This window comes from Calypte anna, chromosome 1 (genome assembly GCF_003957555.1).
Source record: "Calypte anna isolate BGI_N300 chromosome 1, bCalAnn1_v1.p, whole genome shotgun sequence".
Lineage (NCBI taxonomy): Eukaryota > Metazoa > Chordata > Aves > Apodiformes > Trochilidae > Calypte > Calypte anna.
In genome coordinates, this window is record NC_044244.1 from 33,475,349 (window position 1) to 33,497,469 (window position 22,121).

The 22,121-nt window shown below is 41.1% G+C and overlaps 1 protein-coding gene across 1 annotated transcript in view; it reads right to left on the minus strand.

The window, feature by feature from the left end:
- Positions 1-762: 762 nt before the first annotated feature.
- Positions 763-22,121, minus strand: part of WIF1 (WNT inhibitory factor 1) — a 41,989-nt gene continuing 20,630 nt past the window's right edge. The window contains exons 3-10 of the mRNA XM_030459405.1: positions 18,273-18,381; positions 15,179-15,319; positions 11,333-11,428; positions 9,683-9,778; positions 8,219-8,314; positions 4,255-4,350; positions 3,512-3,607; positions 763-1,595 (exon numbers count right to left, since the gene is read on the minus strand). Coding sequence (XP_030315265.1) covers positions 1,474-1,595; positions 3,512-3,607; positions 4,255-4,350; positions 8,219-8,314; positions 9,683-9,778; positions 11,333-11,428; positions 15,179-15,319; positions 18,273-18,381 — 852 coding nt within the window. The 3' untranslated portion in view covers positions 763-1,473. The remainder of the gene's footprint in view (positions 1,596-3,511; positions 3,608-4,254; positions 4,351-8,218; positions 8,315-9,682; positions 9,779-11,332; positions 11,429-15,178; positions 15,320-18,272; positions 18,382-22,121) is intronic.

Below are 22,121 nucleotides of genomic sequence, written 5' to 3' on the forward strand. Positions count from 1 at the left end.
GATCCTGAGAAAGTTGTCCTTCCTCTCTATAAGGAAGGTGCTATACTCTGCCTCTGGTTCCACTGAATAAATAAGACCAGCAAGGTCAGGTTAAAAACTAGACTTTTCCCTTTGATACTCAAAATCTTTCACTCCTTAAGATTAATTTTACGCCCCAAATTATGTGTTCCTTGTTCTTTTTGTTCACTATATAAAGTTTACAGAACTGCAGTACCACAAGGGTTAGTAATCATTTGTTGAAGTGCTTATCTCTCTTCAGTGCAGACAGAAACCATTTTCTTTGCTTCCCAACCATAACACATCACAAACTGTGTGGCCCTTGACTGTCATGAGAGGCAGCACCCAAACATTCTACTGTCTGTGAATAACACGACATGGAAGCATCACCCTTGAACTGGGAATATCACCAGGTCTGGATTATTGTCTGCTTGGTCAGAGGCTCTGAGGAGAAGGTCACAGGTACTGGGGGTGCTATGAAGAGGACACACCATCTTGGCATGGCCAGCTGGCAGTGCAGGGAGGAAAGGAGTCCGTGGAGAAAGGCAAAATACAGGGAAAGAAACCTGTCCTTTGGTGCTTTCCTCTCCTTTGCAAAGGCACAAGAAGGAGTTCCTCTTCTGAAATACTTTTAAGAGCTGTGTTGCTAAAAGCAGAGACAGGGAAACCAATACAGCTCTTCCACTCTTCTATGAGGGTTCTTTAGAGAAGCCATGGTCCTAGCCCAGTGCTGATGAGACCAGAGCAGGCCACACAGAACAGTACTCAAAAAATTAACGCAACATCTTTATTTTATACATAACCATCAGTATAAAAAGTCTATTACATAAGAGCTGTTTTGTTTACAATATATTATATTGCTTCAAGCCAATGCGGAAAGATCATACCTTACAGTTCTACTTTGTTTACAATATATTACCTTGCTTAAATGGCACCACCATAGTGTATCTGTAATACACAGCACCTTGCAAAATTGTGAGGTCAAAACTAACATTGAATTGAGTTATTCAGTTCTTAAATTAGGTAACTTATTTATTTCTTTTTCATGGGGAAAAGTCTAAATACACAATAGCAAAAATGTAAAAGGCACCTTCCTTCTGTCTTAGGCAAATTAAGTCTGTAGTCATTGAGATTGTTCAGGTTAGCATCTACAAGGTTTCTGCTTGAATATCGTTTGTTAATTTTTGGAAGATATTTGCAGCTACATAATTAAAAAAAGGAGGTTTAAACATAACTGAAGTATAGTACAAAACACCATCCAGAGCACTGAAAGAAGCAGCTTATATAATCATGCTATAGAAGTATTTATAAAACTTAAAAGGAATAGTAAATATCAGCTCAGTGGTTTATAATGAAGCTAATAAAACTCCAGCCGGTAATCTCATCTGTAATGAACAGCGTTTTAACATTCAATCCTTGAGAGGTTAATGAAGGCTATGAACTCTGTGTAACATGAACCCTTTCAGATGTTGGAGTTCACCAGATATAATTCGATTCGGGTGGAACATGCCTCTCCTCAGTCTTTTTCGGCGAAGGCGTGTGCTGCCTCTGCTTGCTGCCTGCTGGCCTCAGGGCACTCAGACTACTGGCTCCGTACCCTGGAAAATCATCCAGTTCAAGAGAAAAGAAACCACAGAAGTGGGCTTGTGATCCTTTGCTGATATTTCAAGTGGAAACAGTCGTGTATGTGTGTGTGTGTGTGTCCATTTGAACAAAGGATTTCGCTCTACCTTACGCAAATGCTCGCCCCTCTATGTGCCCCCCGGGATGGATGGGATCCTGCTTAATGAGCTTACTCATGGAAAGATGCTCTCTCACCCTGCCAGGGAATGCAGGAAGGGTCCATCAGCACACCCAGGCACACTCAGCCATGGGCTCACATGTGCACAGCCCACACTGGTGGGTGACAGTCACGCAGATCTGCCACAGGAGGCTCTAAAGAGGGGCATAAGCATCACCCCCGGGGAGAATCTGCACCAGCAACCTGAGCTTGGGTTTGGTTTATGGCTGAATGCCAAAAGAAAGAACAGCAGTGACAATAAACACCTTGGGGAAGGGGGGTAAGCAGCTGAAACAAGCTTAGCAGAGATGCTTTGTTGTGGAAAATGAAAACGAACAATAAAAATGGAATTCAAAGTATTGTGCTGTAATTATTTAGACTTTCATTTACCCATCTCATTTCTTAAAGCTCATGGAAATTACTTTGAAAACCTGAGTCCTGTTTTCATTTTTTTAACCACTTCTTTTTAAGAGAACAGCTTTACCATAGAGTCATTAATTTGATAGAGTATGAAGCAAGTTTCTCAAATTAACTATAAATCTCTTAAGATCAGGAGCTGTTTGGTTTTAGTTGAAAAGTGTGAACTGAAGGGCATGCAGGCTTGGATGTGCAATTTAAGCCCAACACAGGAACTTAAAATGAGAGGTGAATTTTACCCAAACAGTCTGTCCTCAGTTTCTTCTCTGAATACAGAGACTTTTGCAGTGTTAAACACAACAGGCCTCTACCCAAACTTCAAGTCATTAAGGATGGAAAACCTCAGAGCTCACAGCAGAATGTGGCTATTGAATCCTGGTAACATGGCAGTTATGAGTATCAGGTAATTACTTCTTTGGGGATGTTCATCCAAAGTACTTTTTTTTTTTTTTCTACTTGCTATCTCAGTTCTTTCTAAGAAGAGTATTACAACAAGAAAAAGTTCATATTAAACTTATTAATTGAAGTTCATGAAGTTCTCCCTCACGGGAGACTGTACAGAATGCCTCATGAAGATCTGGTATTACACCAGGATTGCACATGAAGTGTAAAATTGAATCACAAGTTCTTAGTGGATATATTCAGTTACCCTTCAAATAATATTATAGTGCTATTTTAAACCCACTCAAGCGATCAGTTGACTCACTGGGTACCAAATGTGTCAATAAGCACAACAGAAATTCATTTAAGGTCTTTAACTTTGCTTTGTGGCAATATCTTCCATGGTCTGTGGAGAATGGATGGGGAAGTGGGGAAAATTCTAAATTGGGTAAAGATAGATGGTACGTAACTCTAAGTTTTCCCCAAAGTTTCTAAAATATTTTTCCTTTTTTCTAAGTTTTAATCAGATTTAAAGCCTGACAGAGTTTTATTTCTAAAAATGCCTACCCAACATTTTTAAGCCAGCTGGTATTACTAAGGAATACTGAAGGACTTTAGATCCCTTCTGTATCATGGGTGGAAGACATGGAAGGTCATCTATCTACAATTGATACAAGATTCTGGAAATTCCAATACAAAATGTGATCTTGGTAAAACACTTTTAAACAATTCCAAAGGCTTTTTTAGTAATTAAACTTATGGACCACTGAAAATCTTCATTTTATTGTTTAGATTAAAGAGTAGGCCAAAATGAAATGTGGTATCATCAGTGATGCTGGAAAGACTCTTGAAGCAGTGATTTTAGGATGTGGATGTGGAGATTTAGGATGTGTAAGACCCCCAGTACAGACCCCTGAGGTTTGTTTTTTCACTTACTTTTGTTGCAGTGTCTCCCATGCCAGCCTTCTTTGCACTGGCATTTATTGGGCTCAGCACAGGTACCATACAGGCCACAGCTGGGTTCACAGACAGCTGTAAGGAAGCAAGCACATACACCTGACATCTTGACACTCCTTCCAGGGCCAGAGTTGAATATTTGCTTTCCCTGCTCTTCCTCAAGGTAAGTTGGTGCTGGTGTGTTCTGGAACCCTCACAGTAAATCTGTGACTTTGCAGTGAGTGGAGGCAGAGCCCCAAAACATTTCACACACACACACTCCCTCCCCCCCCCTAGTTCCCTTGCAGTGCCTGGCTCAGTCTCTCACAGGAGCAACAGATGGAACAGCAGAGCTGAGCACGCACAAGAACCACTGGGAGAAGAAGGATAGCATCCTCCATCTGACACTGTGCTTCTGTGGGATTTTAACACTGCAATGTGCTGATGCTTTACTAAGCATTTGTCTATCACTAAAGTGCTGTTACTGAGCTGGCACACTGCTGTTCTGTAGAAACTCAGAGTATACAAGAGAAAGTAGAGAGGCTTTTGAAAAAAAAAAAACCAAAACAAACATTTCTGTTTTCATAATTCCATTAAGTCTGGCATCTACTGTATGTCCAGGGTCTAAAATTAACATGCAATACTGTGACAACAATTACTTAGGGCTGACTTTATGTAAAAAAGGTATTGTACAGCCTGCTTGATGCTCCTACAAAGCCTGATGGAGTGACTTTGATACTTACGCTTTGAACACAGGTCTCCCTGGTAGCCTTTGGAGCACTTGCATTTATTCCTACCAGTACATTTGCCTCCGTTCCGACAGGGCTGATGGCACTTGCCTAGAAATCAAAACCACAAAAACAACAGTCTTAATCCCCTGCACCTACTGGGGACAAGAGTCTGAGAAGCCTGCAAAAAACTCATCGGATGCTGGTGTAGGTGTGCACTATAGATACAGCAGAAAAACTCTGCTGCAAGTCTGTGCTTCCATTTTATATGAATTCTTCCACGTTGAAAACTGATAATAATTTAGCACAGCCACAGCCTGCATGTCCGTGCAGCTTTTACCCAAACTTGTGTCCCACATCAGGCTCTGCAGAGCCCAGGGGCACAAGCAGAAGAAAACCTGGTAGCATCCAAGAGAGGTTTTTAAGGACTGTCAGGAACAGAGAGGAAAGGCAGCTGCTTGCAGACAATAAACAGGCTGGCTGAGGCTGTCAGCTTGTGGAGCACCATGGTGCTGTGGATGGTGCAGTGAGGGCTGTTCCACCCCACAGCTCAGACACTAAAGGCACATTAACAAAGCTTACCCTGCTTTCCTGATTGTGAAGAAGAGAGCATAACAGTAATTAGAGCTGGCAGACATTTTTCAAGGCTTTTAGCCCGGAAATTACTTTCCCTCACATTGAGACTTGGCCAGAAGAAGAGGCTGGGACTGAGAGTGCTGCCACAGGAAGGTTTGCTTGGCTCTGACTTGGATGAGAGGGAGGAGGTCCATGCTGATGGAGGAGATCCATACTCATGTTCCTGCTGAGCCTGACTCACACCAAGGGCCTTCCTCAAATTTAAGGCCAAGTCTCCCACCACCAGACTGCCAATTTGCATTATTAAGCTAATTATATCTTCACTCATCTCAAGGAAGGGCAAGCAAAGGACATGGGTGAGGACACCTTAGGCTGAAGGTTTGCTGCCACGTCCCTGGGCACTCTCAGGACATCAGGAACTGCTACCTCAGCCTCTTATCTCCTCTATGACTGTACATTCCACTTCATCTTTTCTCACTGTCATATGAAACCTATTTTCATCTTTTCTAATCCTACATTTTCTAGATTCTTCAGAAAACAGGAAAAAAAGAAAAAAATAAAAAGCCCTTCCTAGATTTAGCACTAATACTTACCAGCTAGTGAGGAAACAAAAAACTGGAATCTGGGACAGCAAACTGCTTCCTTTCCTTTCCTTTTTAAAAAAAAAGGATGTAAACAGAAACCTGCACATGCTAATTAAAGCATCAACACTGGCTTGCTGTGCTGACAACCTCAGCAAATGCCCTCATCTCCTGACCTCAGCCTGCCCTCTTGTGAGCTCAGCAGCCCAGGTAGTGCCTGCCCAGTTCTCAACCCCAGCAGACTTCTGCCATACATTTGTTCCTAAGGTGCATAATTATTTTCATAGCCCTGAAAGAAGCTTCATAACCAGTCAACCAAACAAACTGTGCCAAGGAGAGGTTCTACAAAAGCATGATTTCCCCACAGGAGCCTCTGGAGAGGGAATCTTTAGGTATTCAAACCTGCAAGCATTTGGATCCCAACTTATTAATGACCCAAAGGAGCAATGCCATGGAAATCCAGGAATTATCCTAGTTCTTGAAGTCAATCTGGATGAGATGGTTCAAGAGGCATGATAGCAACTTCTATAGAGTTGCATTAGGCAACCATTTGGCTCAGGACAGTTCAATTAACTTTGGCCTAAAGATATTTTCACAAAATGAGGGAAAGAGCAGTAACCCTCCCTGTTATTTACTGAGAAGCAGGAAAAGCAACAAAACACTTGGTGACAAATAGAGAAGGAATCCAAAATAAAATAAAACTCTCTGGCTCAAACTAAGTGACTAATTAGAGACAATGCAAAACTATAGCTGCAAAAAATCTGGAAGACTGTGAATGCTTGTTAGTGTTGTAGAATGGGTACGTTTCCCAGGAGTCTTAGAGAGTGATTCAACTACTAGACAAGCACTCAAAATCTCTAAAAAACATTTTAAAAAATACAAAATAAAACCTTTGCAGTTTTCAGAAGGTGGCTTTCCCTTTGTTATTTCCAGACCCCCATGACTGAGTGCAGCTGGCCATAGATCTAAGAAAAGATAATGAGTTGTGTTTCTCATCTGATGTTTCTAAGCCTTGTCTGGCTCTTCTTGCAGACTTCCACTGTTGTGCTGCCACTGGTGCAGTGACCAGAGGTGGCAGCAGCTCTTAGAATTGTCATCCCAGCTTTGAAAAAGCTTTGCCAAGTGCATAGCTTCCTTGTCCTCATCGGCGTGATCCCTGTTCAGCTCTTAGCATATCCTGATTTTTTTCCTTGCTTTTGTAAAGAAACTAGTTGACTGCCAATATTTTAATTCTTTTGATTTGAGTTGTACAGGTAACCCTTTCCAAGATGCCAAAATCAATTGCACCTATCCCCAGGAACAGTAAAAAACCATGAGCTAAAGAGCCCCTGGGTCAGTCCAGTGAAGCAGAACACCTTTAGTTATAGGTGCTGCATTATCATTTCCAAGAATTGTCCTCAAAAAAACCCCACCATGGACATAAAATACATGCTTCCCAAGCTTTGAACTAAACCTTATTCATCTGAGAAGTATCAACAAAGCTTATTGCGTGGGGATTGAAGAAAGAAATGAGGTTCTGTCAGAGTGTCAAATTGGAACTTGATGTAAACAAAGATAAATTCAGTGGAAACCCACACTGTTGTTCTTGCTGACATCTGATCTGAATTTATATCAAAATATAATCTTTATTAGTTATATAAAAAGTGTTTTATTTTTTCTGTTTGGCTCAAGTATAGATTAGGTAAAAAGGACTTGCAAAATAATACATAATGCATAGGTGAAACATTTGCATACATCTGCTGTTTAACTACATGTAAACACTGTGCAAAATGATCTGTTTTTTCTTTGCACAGTAATTAATTTATTGTCTCATATTGGCACTGGAGCTTATTTCCATCTGCTCCTGAAGTATTTGATGATACCTATTTCATAACTGCAGCAAGAGCCTGTCTCTATTGATGCATATTAAGAAATCAGCTCTTACATATCCCAAGCTAATTGCTGCTCCCTGTGCTCCTGTGAAGGCACTGGGAAATGTCAGTGGGATTACTTACAGCAGGAGAAGCTCCTCACACACTGTACAGTTCAAGCCCAGAAAGAATGACCTGTGTGTATGCTCTCTAAACCAAAATGCTCATACTCTGTTCAAGTGTGGGGAACTATAGAATCAATCCACTTTAACAGAGCTGTGAGAAAACTCTTCTTTTAGTGAGATCAAATACTTGACAGCTGACCTCCCAGGTCTGTTCCAGCCTGGTCATATCTCCACACCCAGCTTTACATAGCACACGTAGATCAACCACGAGCTAAAATATTTTGAAATGCTTTGATGCTAAACTTCTGAAAATAGCAAGTCTTTTAATGTTCGTGACATGGATTTTCAAGTTGCCATGTGAATGCAACTTAATACCTTCTGTGAAAGCTCTCAGCCCTTATGGTTCAGCCCTCCCTTTACCCCAAACCCTTCCACCCCCAGCTTATAGTTGCCCTTTCAGAGGTGCAAGCTCAAAGCTGATCTGCTGTGCCCAAGTGTGAATTGCTGTAACTTTTGAAAACAGCTGCTCCAGGGGGACTTGGCACTGCTGCACATCTGCCTGCCACAGAGCATCCCCTCCATACTTACGGCTTGAGGGTTGTTACCAAGACCAGTTACTTGTTACCAAGACCAGTTACTTGTACAAACACAAGGTAAGGGATGAGATGGTCTAGCAAAGTGTCAAATTTATCAGTAAGAAACACATTTGGAGGCACGTGGCATCTGACTCTCTGTGGGTCCCAACCTGTCATATGAAGGCCCAGCAGAGGCAGGTTGCACATCACTGCTCAGACACCAACACCAGAAGCAGCTGGTGGAAGTGAAAGCAAACCAAGATGCTACTCACTAATTTCACATTGGTCTCCTTCATAGCCTGACGGACAGATGCATTTTCCCAGGTAGAAACATGTTCCTCCATTGAAACAGGTTGTTGTACAGTTTGCTGAAACAAATAGAAGAGGAATAAATTAACTCACTAACATGAACTTGGTCTGACTTGGCCTTAATGTTTACTTCTGCTCATCATAAATAAACACTGAGTAGGTTTTAAAAAGCTGCAATAACACCTTTTCATCTGGTTTACAAAGGAAGATTGAAATGTGGTTTTTCCTACATAATGCTTTACACAGACACACACACAAGTCAGTATAGAAAGAGAGGAGTGAACAATACAGCAGTGAGATCCCTGAGGAGAGGTTGCTTTACATCTGTATCAATCCTCACACGTAAAGCTTCTTGAAGGATGAAGTCATTACTGCTATTGAAACTGCCACTGCCTGATAAAGGAGCACAGCCTGGGACTGGAGTTGCTTCTAGAACAGGACACTTTACTACAGTTCTCAATTAATGCCTTGGGAGATTTGAGGTTTAACTAGAAGTAAATCTTTATAAGTTTTTGCTGTGTCGTGACATAGATGTAAATGCTGTGTCTCACCTACCTAATTACTTACATTGTATTAGATGTGACTTTTCACCAAACAACTGGGATTCATACTAATTTTAAAGTTCTATACCCTTAAGGACATTGGGAGCACTTGACCACAATGCAGTTTGGAAATATTTTTAAAATATAGTAAAGGTCTCATCAAGGACTAGGTACAAGTCCAAAGAGTTTTGAGCACAACAGTTTGTTTATGTATACCTAAAGGCATAGGAACGTTCCCATCAGTTTGCTGGAAAGTCCACAAGGACCTTTTGCATTTATTCACTGCTTCACATAGTCCTGCAACAATAAATGTGATGTTCTGTCATCATCTCTGCCATGGGCAGGTCAGCTATATTTCTGCAGGAAAATACTTGGGTTTTAAAATGTGGTAGTTTGGACTGGTTCAAATTACTGTTCTGAACAACTGATTGTTCCTTTTATTGTTTCTGAGCCTCAATGCAGCAACAAAAATTAATACACCCCTCTTTTTTTTTTCATGTGTCCAGATGCAGCAAAATAATGTACTATTTAGTAAAGCTAATATTGCTCCAAGAAACCAGAGTTCAAACAGCAATCATTCTTCTTCCTAGGCCAGAAATAGAAGTGAATTCTGTGGTAGGTCTCACAGCTTCCAATGGATCAACTAAAGAAATTATCTAAACTATCCTTCACTGGGTTAGTGTATCTGGATACCTGCCATCCAGCTGTGAAAGCACTTTCAGCAGCAGCTAGGTTGGGCTATAGCATCTATTTGAAGAATAGCTTTTAAAACTTGTTTCATCACTTGCTTGACTTTCCAAAATCCACTCCTAGAGGGAAACTAACACAGGGGAATAATGAGAGGCTGATGGATCCAGAGCCCAGGGGGTTTTAGCTGGCAGTTACCTTTGTCGCAGTTGATGCCGTAGAAGCCCGGGGGGCAGATGCAGAGCCCGGGTGTGATGCAGAGCCCACCATTCATGCAGCGAGGAGCACACAGTGCTGAGGAGCAGGAAAAACAGAAAAAAACCCCATCACTGGTGTGATAGCAACTGGCTAGTTCAACACACAGCACCTCATCTCCGTAAGTGATTTTTCCTTCTGCTGAATATAACAAATTACCTTCGCAAAGCACCTTTGTAGGTGGATTAAACCAATTACATCTCTGGCTTGTACCTGGCAATTTGTATACAGTGTTACTAAAAAAGTAGAAGACAAAGTTAAGTTCAAATGTGTTTCCATATGCAAGCAGAAATTGCCTCTTATACAGTTTAATTCCAAAGTGGGGACAGCAAAGTGCTCACTTCCACCCCTTGAATATTTCCATTTCTCCCAGACCATCCCTCTCTAGAAGAGGACCTTGGTGCTGCAGCTGGTGCCTATGCTCTGTAGGCAGGAATGACTCTTTAGGGCTGCACTCAGAGATGCCAGAAACTCAGTGGTATTCCCAGGCAGGCTTTACAATGAACACTCCCTTCTCCCTCTGCATGCCCAAGCATGGGCACCCATACCTAATTTAGGCTAAGGGAGGCTGCTGCATGGCCAGACTGTCCTGTATGTTCCCCCTGAACTGTCTCCAGAGCCCCTGTTCTCTCTCAGGACTTTTCTACAGCTCTGCCTCTAGAGAGGATGTTTCTGGCATGTCTTTGTCCCTGGCTGACCAGCAAACCCTCTTGACCCTCCTGAGCATAGCCCTGGGGAGAGCAGCAGCCACAGGCTCCTCCTGACAGGGAGTTTGGAGGTTGCTTTTGCTGTGTTTTTTTGTTTGTTTGTTTTTTTGTGGGTTTTTCTTTTTTCTTTTTTCTTTTTTTTTTTTTTTTTGAGGTTAAGAGTTTATTAAACACATGAATGACTGCAAACTGAATTGTGCCATTTGGCCCTCAGGCCAGAGAACATCCCTGATCCCTTGTACTAAATATTTTAGATATAGCCAGAGCAGCTGGGGCTCAGTGAAGTATGGCATTGGAATAGGATGTCCATGGGGATGGTTTTTGCTCCATCTTATGTCACCCCAGGGAGGGTCTGCCACAGGGAGTGATGAAGGAAGAGGTAGGATGAAGGGTTAGTTTCATCACCTAATCACTCATTTTTTTGGTCTCTCACTCCTGGAAATGTCATTTGGGGCTACTAGTCACTTATGGAAAGGAAAAGGAGACTCTTTCCTTCATCTTCCCATCTTCATTGTCAGCCTGCCTCTAAATCAGATCTTATCTCCAAGTCTCCAAATAAACAAACACAGCATAACACAAGTCCTTTGCTTTGTTTTCCATCTAGTCCTCATTGGCAGAAGAATTTTATTTGATCTTTTCACCAGATGGATTCCTTATGATCAAGGATCACTTAACTATTGTGTTAGTTTTTGTTAAAAGCAATCTCGTAGAGTGAAAACATCTTCCTTGCAATCTATTAATGTTTACATGAATGATAACAATAATTCTCATACAAGTATGGACTCAAAATGAGAACAGGCCATTCTTATTTTTAGGAGAGGTAACAGTGCAATTTTTTTGAGATTGTGGTAAAGAAGACAGTTGAGAGGATTTTTTTTTAAATTACCTTTCTCACAGTGAGGCCCATAAAATCCATCTGGACATTCACAGACACGTCTTTCATTGCAAAAGCCTCCATTTCTGCATCCTCCTGGACACTCCGCTTCAGAAAACATAACAACAGTCAGATGTTATATACTTCAGCTCTTGGTAAGGATCACTATATTCTTGTGACACAACAATCACAAAATACTTGCTGACAGGCAAATGCTGACAGAAATGGAAGTTCAGCTAAGACCTCCTCGAGAGAAAATAGTTTCTTTTGTGTTAGTCTACAAATAGAGGTTCCCTCAAACAGCACGATGTGCTTGTTGACAGATGGTGAATTTCCATTGCTCTGCTGTTCTGCAAGCACAGGAGCCACGTGGATGCTCTGCCCATTGCAGCACTTTCTCCTGTGTAAAATCAAGGGGCAGCCAAGGCAGGACTTGCACTGCTGGTTAGACCTGCCCTAAGTACACAGGACCAGTTTCAATTTCTTTAGCTATAATCAGACTGCACTGCCACTCGCTTTGCACTGATTGCTACATCTGTTAGTACTGAGGTGACAAAGTGATGAAATCTGTGCTCAAATCAAAGACTCAGATTCAAGGCTAGATGAAAGGTCAGAATGGAAGATGAAAGCACTCCTGCACAGTGGTTCTATATCATCATCCAACTCATTCACATGTCAGCTATAGATCAAACACTGGTTGAAGCATTTGACAGCACTGGCTGCATTATGAAAGAATGAGAAATTCCTCTGGGTAGCACCAGCATCCTCAAAACACACACAAGTGGCAAAACAAATTGAACCTTATGAAAACACGTCTGCTGAGCAGAAAAGCAAGTGCTCAAAAATACCTGCCTACATCTCTCACAGAGAAGAAAGCATGCAGGAGAGTCTGCCTACTCCCATTGGAAAAAGCGAGCATCACCTGTCATCAGGGCTAGAGGGCAGCTTGGGCAGAGCAGGCATGACTTGCTCACCTTGATGCTCTGCTGGGAGACACTCCAAGTGACAATGTTCAAAACCACTGAGGTAGACCAATATGTCTCAACCCAAAAGTCATCTATTAGACAGCAGTTGGCTGTCATGTTGGTATCAGTTCTTTTTCTTTTTTTCTCCCTTAGTTTAACAGTACTGTAAACATATGTGACCAAACCCACGTGCCAACAACACCCTTACCTCTTCATCGCTTCATCAGGAACTGCTGGCACCTGCCATCTCTATGCTGTAAAGACATCATGGATCTATACCAATTCCCAACTGAGCAATACCTGAGTTCAAACTGAAGAAATTTTAGCCCTTAAGTTTCCCTTGCTTAAAGTGACAAGGAGCAGCAAGATGTTTTTAAATTCAGGAGGAGGGTCTGCCTGAGATATTTTTGCAGCCTACAGAGATTCTTTAAACTGTAACTCCTATTGAGACAGAGAAAAACACAATCCTGGACTTAAAAAAAAAATAAATTAATTATTCTCCCTTCTTCCAACATTTGATTCAGCTGATATATCTGTTGCTGAGGCTCATACACAAATAAACTTTTGTTTTTGAAGTTAGCTAACAGCTGATTAGAGACATGGGAAATAATTACTGCTATAACTATGAGCAGTATTCTCTGCACACATCAAATGGCTCTTGCTCAAGATCAAGCAAAATGAAAGAAAATCTAATGTCCTGGTCAGGTGGCTGTTTACAGTGTACAACTGCCAAAGAAACAGGAAAGAGAGTGTAGGGAAGGTAAAATTTTAAAATGCTCTTCTATCCAAGGCCATAGATACAGGAAGGAAAAAGTGAGGCTTTGAAAGGAAAGCTACAGCAGTAGCAATAGTAGCAATGGATTTTTCATTTTCTTGTGTTCCAACATTGTACTCCAGGGCTCTTTTTTTAAAAGTTTCTCTCTTTGTAACCAAAGGCAGAGCTGCTACTCATTACAGAAAATCCATGCTTAAATACATACCATTTCAAACAGAAAAATAGGAAAACAATTTTTTTTGTGTGTGGCCACCTATTAGCTCCAAGAAAGCCTCTCCTCTCCCACAAAACTCCTCCCTTGCTCCCCTCACTTTCTCTGGCATGGGCTCTGCTGGGTGGCCAAGAATGACTGAAAACAGCAACTGGGGTCCCAGCAAGAGGAACTGGAGCTCCTCACCACAAACAGCATCTTTCAGAGGAAGGAAACTCACCCATACTCTAACACCAAGCAGTAAGGACATTCTCACCCTTACCCACATCTGCCCCAAAACACTGTGGGTTCCACCTCACCAGAGAGAGAGCAGGAGTGGGAGTTACCCCAGTTCATACTAAAAAAGATGAGGTGAAAAAACTCCTCTGCCCATCTCTAGAATTTGGGAAATTGTTCCCACCTCTTTTTAAGATGGCTTTGGGAACAAAAGACCAGGACAACAATCACCTCCAGCTCTCCTGAGAGGCCATATGATGCGATACTGCTAACTTGTTAAGTATTACACCTCATATCAAAATAATGATAACAATAACAGAAATTATAACTTGGATGAGTGCTATTACTAAACCGAGTTTGGAGCTCTAAGTTACATTTTTCCAAAATACAGACCTGTAACTCTTCTTTCCCTATTAGACTACCCCAAACCTATTTCTGGAGTTTATTAAGTTCAATTGCATCTTTGAACTGAACGGAAAATAAAAAGACATTTTGTGTTGTATTTACATCAGCCACCCAACTTTGTACATGAGATCTGATTGGTTAAGCCTCCATTTTGCTTCCTGTGTCTCTGCCCACTTCTTCTTCCCCTCCTCCACTCACCCTGGGCTAATTGGCAGCAGGGAGGCTTCAAAGGAGCCAGGCAGCTTTGCTATTTAGGTGTAGTGAGGTTTCAAAGAATAAACAGCTCCTGCTCCTGCTGCTCACTCTTTGAAGTCACACTGCAGCAAATTAGCTCAGAAATAAGAATGCAGAGAAGAAAGCGTGGGACTGGGAACAAAGATTTAACAGAATAAGAATAAAAGTATCTCTCTGTACATCAGCTCTGTGGTGGGACAACCTGATACAGTTGCACATTACACGGGATAACTGTCTTATCTTAGATACTGATTTTTCAATTCCACAGCCTCAGTTTAAAGTGATAATTATAGTTGTTTGTAGGGTATCAAATGAGTCCACTTATTACACAGAGTTTATAGGATCATAGATCTATAGGTTCACAGATTGGTGCACTCTCTAAGTGCAGGCTGCAGTAACTTCATGCTGCCCTTCTTTTACCAGTGCATCCTCTGTGTCTTTATGACTTGATGACTTCCAGTACCTTACCTATATCCAAGGAGCTGCCATCTGAGCTCCAGAGAAGGGAAAGCCACATTTTGCAGAAATTTCTGATTTAGGATTTTTACATTGAGGCTGGATGTGCAAGTTTGTATCTAAGAAACTTCTGAACCAAAGCACCAAACAGTATGAATTGAAGTCAGTGTCCCCACTACAGATCCCCATGCTCTTCTCCAAATTATGTGCTGTTTCTGGAAACCTTACCCTCAGCTTGGTTTCACAGGGCTAGATCTCCTCCAAGCACTTCAAATCACGTTCAAAGTATCTTATATGATACATTTTTCTATCAGTGTCCTTGATATGATGACCAGTAAAGAGGAGCATAAATACCTCCAACCCAGTCTGCTAAGGGAGATGGAGCCTAAAGTAAAAGGTTTAGTAGTGTAGTAATGTAGTAATGTAGTAAATGAGTAGCAAACCTGCAGGGATAGGACAGCCTGATATTCACCACCATTGCTACTCACTGTGTGACTACTTTATTTCCACCTTTTATAGCTCTTATCCTAAATGAAACACAAGGCAGTCAGGTAACCTGGTCTAGCAGTATTCCAACATGTTCCCTTCAGTGTTACCTTGCTGACAGGTTTTAAAGAAGATGGCATTCTGTGGGGTCTGGAGAATAATATTGCCTTCTGAATTCATGATGATCACATTCACTTCAAATGCAGCAACCCCATCTTGTTTTCCAAGGCAAGGAAATCCAACTTGAACGACTTAAAGGAGAATAATAACAATAGCATTGATACTTAAAGGCATAAAGATACATTTACATATAAAAACATACACCAAAATACAAAAAAAAAAAAAAATTATATTTAAGCTTTAAAGTAATGCCATTGATGAAAACCTATAACAGAGATACACAGATCAACTTATTTATAGACAGCTCCAGGACTGGAAGTGCAGCAACACAGGAGATGAGCCTGTGCTCATTGACTGACAAAACCCCAGCAGTCTACAGCACAACCAGAAGTCTTAACACAAGCACACTTTTGCTCACAGTCAAGGCAATCACTCCTGTGGAGGTATCCAAGGATACACCAAAACAAGCTGGAAGCTTACACTTGATTTTCTAAGATGAGTCTAAACTCTGCAGGCTCTCACACAGCTTCTGTGAAAAAAGTCTTACACATTTTGGAAAAAAAAGTTACTTCAGATATGTTTTGCTGGTTTGGGCATTGCAATTAATATTTAAATAAGATATTGATTTAATTCAAACTTATTCCATAAAGTGCTGGCAAGATGGGTCGATTGATGAGTTACATCATGGGTGCAAATATTTAAAAAGAAGACAGAGACACATCACTCTAACAGAACTTGTAAACTGCAGTGATATTTGGAAGTTGACTTTCCAGGAAAACTATTCCAACACTTTTGAACTACAAAGACTTAAAGTAAATAATGAAGGCTAGTGGATCTGGAGTATTTTAGTGAGAAAGTAAACCTGATACCTCAGACTTATGGAATGCTTCTCTGTGACTGTCACAAGTGATCTTAAATAATCTTCAGATTACATGATTTTATCTCTCTTCTTCAAAGCTGGCTCTTCCTAGCTGCTTTTGATACAGCTAAACCAAAATGTTTATTCATTTCTTTCAAAGCTGGCCTGAGATTTCAGAATGAAATATTGAGCCAACAGCCCTACATTTGGTTTGGTTTAACTTCCTTGTTATAAAGAATTTTGCAAATCATAATTGGGCCATTTTTTCTTATTTGTTGCCTTGCTATAATATAAAATAATTTATTGGTGAAACACATTCTGCTTTTGGTAAGTCCTACAGACTGAAAATGCTGTTGTGGTTTTCATTTTAAAGCAATTTTATTGTTGAAGCACTTGTACCCCAATCTTTTAAAAGACAGTTGCATAAAGCACGTAACCATGAGGTAAGAAGGAAACCCTTAATAGGGGAATAAGTACAGTTAAAATGCAGTGAACTTCTTGAACTATAGTAACCTTCTTACAGCACAAGGGCAGAAAATCAGTGCTTGTATCAGGATGTGTATGACCCCTCTGAGCAAATTGCTACAGCGAAGAAGATATGGAAGACAATCACAGAACCAGAATGGTTTGGGTTGGAAGGGACCTTAAAGATCATCCAGTTCCAATCTCTGCATGGTCAGGGACACCTCCCACCAGACAGGTTGCTCTGGTCTAGTTGCATCCAACCTGGCCTTGAACACTTCCAGAGATGGGGCAGCCACAACTTCCCTGGGTAACCTGTTCCAGTGTCTCACCACCCTCACAGGAAAGAATTTTCCCCTACTATCTTATCTAAATCTCTCCTCTTCAAGTTTTAAACCATTGCCCCATTTTCTCTCACTACACACCCATGCAAAAAGCTCTACCCCAGCTTTCCTGTAGGCATCATTTTCCTAGGCATAGTCAGAAAGGGGTAATTTTGGTCTAGCTTTTATAGATAGTTAAAAATTAAAGGACAAACTAGCTCAAATTAGAGGATGATGAGTGTATAGCTTCCCACATATCTCATCTGCTTTATGTGGAGGTGGAAATAATGGTTAACGAGAACTTTTGTGACTTTTTAGATACTTCCAACTGTCTTTACTTGCCAGTTTATCAGGCTTGCAACCAATTTTGCAAGCAAATTGCATCAATTATGGTACAAATATTATAGCACTCTTCACCCAAATCATTTTCATACCACTCATTAAAATCACACTGGATGGAGAAACCAATCATTAAATTTAAATTCCAGGTGCCACAGAAAAAAGCTGTGCAGCAGCAACTTAATTCAATGCCATTCTACTACGAGCTGAATATAGAGGATATCAAAGAAAAACTTCCAGAATTTATACATTGATAAAGAGAAGAAGAAGGAAGAGTGTTCAAAGATGTAAACCTGTATACCAGTGCTCTGCTTGCATCCCAATCCTCCTGTTCCATTTCTCATTTCTTTCCCATTTTATCCCACATATTCTTAGGGCAGCTAGGGCTGGCCATGAAACCATGATCACTAAGACACCACTGTCACCCAGATATGGCTCTGCCTTTCTGCCAGATACTCCCATGCATTAGCCCTGAAACAGATGGCATAGACTGTTGCTCATCCACTACAGAGCAATGTGAATTCTGCAGCCCCTCCTGGAAAGCTTTTTTACTCCCCACAGCTCACTGTGTACCACAGTGCTTCTGGAGCACTTGTATTGGCTTGGACTCCACTCATTTGCTGTGGAGCTGTTGGCTCCAGTGAAGGGCTAAGAATTCACAGCTAATTATAATTTCCTAAACTGGAACTTGTGTCTTCGAGCTGAATGCCTGATGCCAACAGCTGACCCCAACTGAAAATAAAATGTCCACAAACTGCAGCCTCTGAGAAACAGAACCATTTGGTAATGGTGATCATAGATTATTTTCCAAAAGTTGCACAACTTCAGTAATAATATTAATGCACACAATTTTCATGCTACAATTTTGCACACGTTTCTACTGACTTATCTACACATAGAAGATGTATGTGAGTTGGCTCAGACAAAATATTCTGGTCTAGTCAAGCAAGGCACTCATAAAATGTCCGATGTCAAGCACTGTGGCAAGCATTACTTCAGCATAAAACTTCAAACCTGCAATTCATAATAAAATATTTAGACTTTACTGGCTTTGGAATACTTTTTTTCAGGAACAAAATTTATAATATCAACAGCACAAACCTGATGCTTTATGAGGAACTGTGCCAAGCATAGGGATATTTATGGTTGGATCAGCCATTATGCCTTTATCCAAAGAGCGCAAAGACAGGAACTCATAGAAGTACTCAGCCTATAACAAAAAAGAAAAAAAAAAAAAAGAAAAATCTATATGTATTTTGATTGCATTCACAGAAGCAAACTCTTTATCATATAAACTACAGCATAAAAATACTACACTTTTTATTATATCATGCACTGGATTTGTTTCTATAATTTCCCCGAGTTGTTCTTCATGTAAGCATAATTTTTAGATTATTTCCTCTTATTTCAGAGGCTGCAAATGCACTAATCATGATTCAGTATAACAGCAAGGAATATTACATGCATACAGTGAACAAATGTTCACACAGAGAAGACAGTTTTTACAACCCACACCTTTTATCTGGCAAATAACAAAAAATGTATGATCAGTAAGCTAACTCTTAAAGTCATTTTTTCAGGGGCAGGATCCTCCTGGAATTGATTGATGAGCCTGGATACACCACAAGCACAGCTTAAAGGACGTGTTCATATGCATGATACCAACTGTGGCACGAGAATCTCTGAGTTGGCTCTTGGTTGAGCTGCAGAGCACAGCACATTGCCTTGGGGAAACAGTGCCAGGAAAGAAATACCCACATTACTGGGGTGCCATGCTAGGACACATATCTTGCTTAGAGCTCTGGCACTGCCCTGTTCAAGCTCACTTCATTAAATTCTTCCAAGGGTGGAGCTGAGAGCTTTCTTACAGAGTTGGCTTCATGTCACTCATTATTAACTGCAAGGTAAGTGATTTGTTTTGGCAACCCCCAAAAGGAGTTGGCATGATTTAAAGAGTACTTTCTATCACCTTCACTCTACCCCTGATATGCATTCTGGCACAGATTGTAGATTTTGGTAGATTTTGGATCATGAATCATGAATCTGAACACATGAATCATGTGTTCAGTATTCCTTCATATTTGATGCAAAGTGACCCCCTGCATCTGCAGAGTGGTTGTACACACCATATACACCTGAGATGTATGAATTATAGCAAGTCACTGGAGACTTCCACTACTGTCAGTGGTGAGGCTGTGCAAAGCAAGTGGAAATGAACCTTTTCCCTAAAGGCTGGCTTCTTGCTTACCCTGAAACACGTGAGGAAACACAGGTTGTCGTACCTGCTGCTCTGAGAAAAGCACTTGAGACCTTAGCATGGGTACTGGCCAAAAATATGTCTTTGTCCAGCAACTCATTGATAGTAGACAGTATTGTTATATCTGTCTTTTAGTCAAAATACTGAAACAAAGAGAGAGATTAAAGCTAAAATTTTATGAGAACTTTGATCTGGTAAATGGTAGCTAATTTATGTCTACAAAATGGCAGTCAGTGTCCTTAGCCAGAAGACTCTCCTTTTGCTCCTATAATATCCTGGGTCCCTAGTGCAAGGAAGCTGTGGACTTACTGGACTGGCATCAGTGAAGGGAGATGTTAAGGGGTCTGAGCCAGACTCTGCTCAGCATGCCCAGTGACAGGTCAGGAGGCAATGAGCATGATACAGAAAACTCATTGTGAACCTTCAAAACCACCTTTTTACTGGGTGGGTGACTGAGCACTGGAACAGGTTGCCCAGAGAGGTCATGGAGCTTCCACCTGTGAAGATTTTCAAAACTTAACACAGCAAGCTGGTCCAGGTAACCCTGATTGAGTAGAGAGGTGGGACTAGATCATCTTGAGACTGTTTGGTCTATGATCAGACTCAGCCCTTCTGTGATGCCGTGTTTTGCTAACTTGGGCAGAAGCCCTGGCAGCACATGAGAGACCATCTCCCTTCAGCTCCTGGTAATACCAGCAAAGCACTTGTGACCTTTGGCTGGTAGGAAAGTTATTACAAAATTCCTTAACTCCTGATAATACCTTGCAGCACAATCATTTACTGTGTGGGGACAGCCAGGAGACCCCAGATAGCACACAGAGGCTCCACTCTGCATGGATGGTCTTCACAGGGTGTTGTGTAGGCATGGAGACCTCAGAGAAGGACTCACAAAACAATAGAGAAGGAAGTGATGAAAGTTTTAAAGGGTGGGCAAACACATGGAGTGTATGTGGGAGGGAGAGGGGACATGGAGAGAAGCAGTAAAACAGGAGAGCAAAATTGAACTCTGGGGTAATGTTCAAAAGGCTGCTTTTAATTAGACATTTTTTCCAATACAATACACCATGCCAAAATATGAAAACAAGCTATAAATTCAGATTGTGAACATTTTTGTTTTCAAATAAAACTCTGGTTCAGAAAAATAATTATATGTCTCCACACATCTATAGAATGGTAGAGGGAGTGAGTCAATGCTGCACTGTCTGTTTCTCATTGGTTACCTTTGATGTTTGGTTATATCTAAAGCAGGTCATAATGGGCTGGGATATTAAAACATTATGTTCATACTATTCTAGTAAACAACAACTGGTAACTAGACCAAACAGCTCCACTCCCATATTTCCATTGCAGCCATGCTGTTGTAGAAGGTCAGCTTCTGAGCCAGAGCCCTGATTTTGCAGGAAGGGAATTGGAATCCCATTTTCTAGAGTCAAAAAAAAGATGCCTAAGGACAAAGACCAAAAAAAAAGTTCTCTGTGGGAAAGGGGACTGATTGCTGCATGAACCACAACACTCACTGCCTTTCAAGGAAGGAATTCCTCCAACCAGAGCAGAGGCATAGCAGTGGATAGTGCCTTGGGCTGGGGCTCTGCTCATGCGTTAAAAAGATGGGAAGAGGCTCTGCCCAAGGAACAGGCTGCTCAGGAGGAAAAATACCACGTGGAAAACCACTGGGGGCACATAACTTCTCCAGCGTTTCTGTACAAAGGTTTGTACATCTGCTGAGCTGACAGAAACTTTATTTCTTTAAATTATAGTATCACAGAATCACAGAATCACAGAATCACAGTATATCTGGGGCTGGAAGGGACCTCTGAAGGTCATCAAGGCCAAACCCCCTGCCAGAGCAGGACCAAAACTCAGGCAGGTCGCTCAGACCTGAAACACCTCAGGTAGACCCAGCTAGGTTTGACTTCACAGGTATGAGCCCATGTACCACAAAATACGCTTGCAAATCATGTGTGCTGGACTGAGGTGGTTAAATTTTGATATAAAAACTATATACAAACATCACGGTCTAGAGAGGCTGCACAGTGGAGCAGAGTAGTTTAACTGCAACAAGATTTGCCTGCCATAAATCCTATCTATTTGGACAAAATCTGTCTTGACACAATCTCTACATCCAGTCACCATTATTGTCCTGCTGTAATTTGACTTGATTGCCAATTAACTTGCATTAATCATCATGACTGAAAAGCAAACAACACACTCAAAAAACCACACAGCTCAGCAAATATGTACTCTGCTCCAGCCTAGCATGAAATTCAGTCATGATGGTAAATTGAAGAGATAGGTCTCTGCAATTAAATTATTGTCTAGTGACTACCATAATTTGTGCTGTAAGTGGTCATTGGGAGTGACCTGGTAGTGAGAATAAAATTTCCTTGGATATTGTTGAGAGATAAAGGGGAAAACACCACAATCTATAAATCTATTTTCCGTTATAAAAACATTCTTGTGACATTTTTTATAAGCCAGCCTATGAACTATATGGTATGTGAGGGGCAAAACTTGGTACTGAAGCTAAATTTTAGAGGAATGGTGTTACCAGAAGTGATGGAGGAAATGAGGTTTGAGATAAAGTGTTGATCTTTGACAACTGCACACTTTGCATGCACAGAAGGTGGTGATTTTTTTTGTTTCAGATTGACTTCAGGAAGCACCAAAGGAAGCATATGCTTTACTTTTTTTGT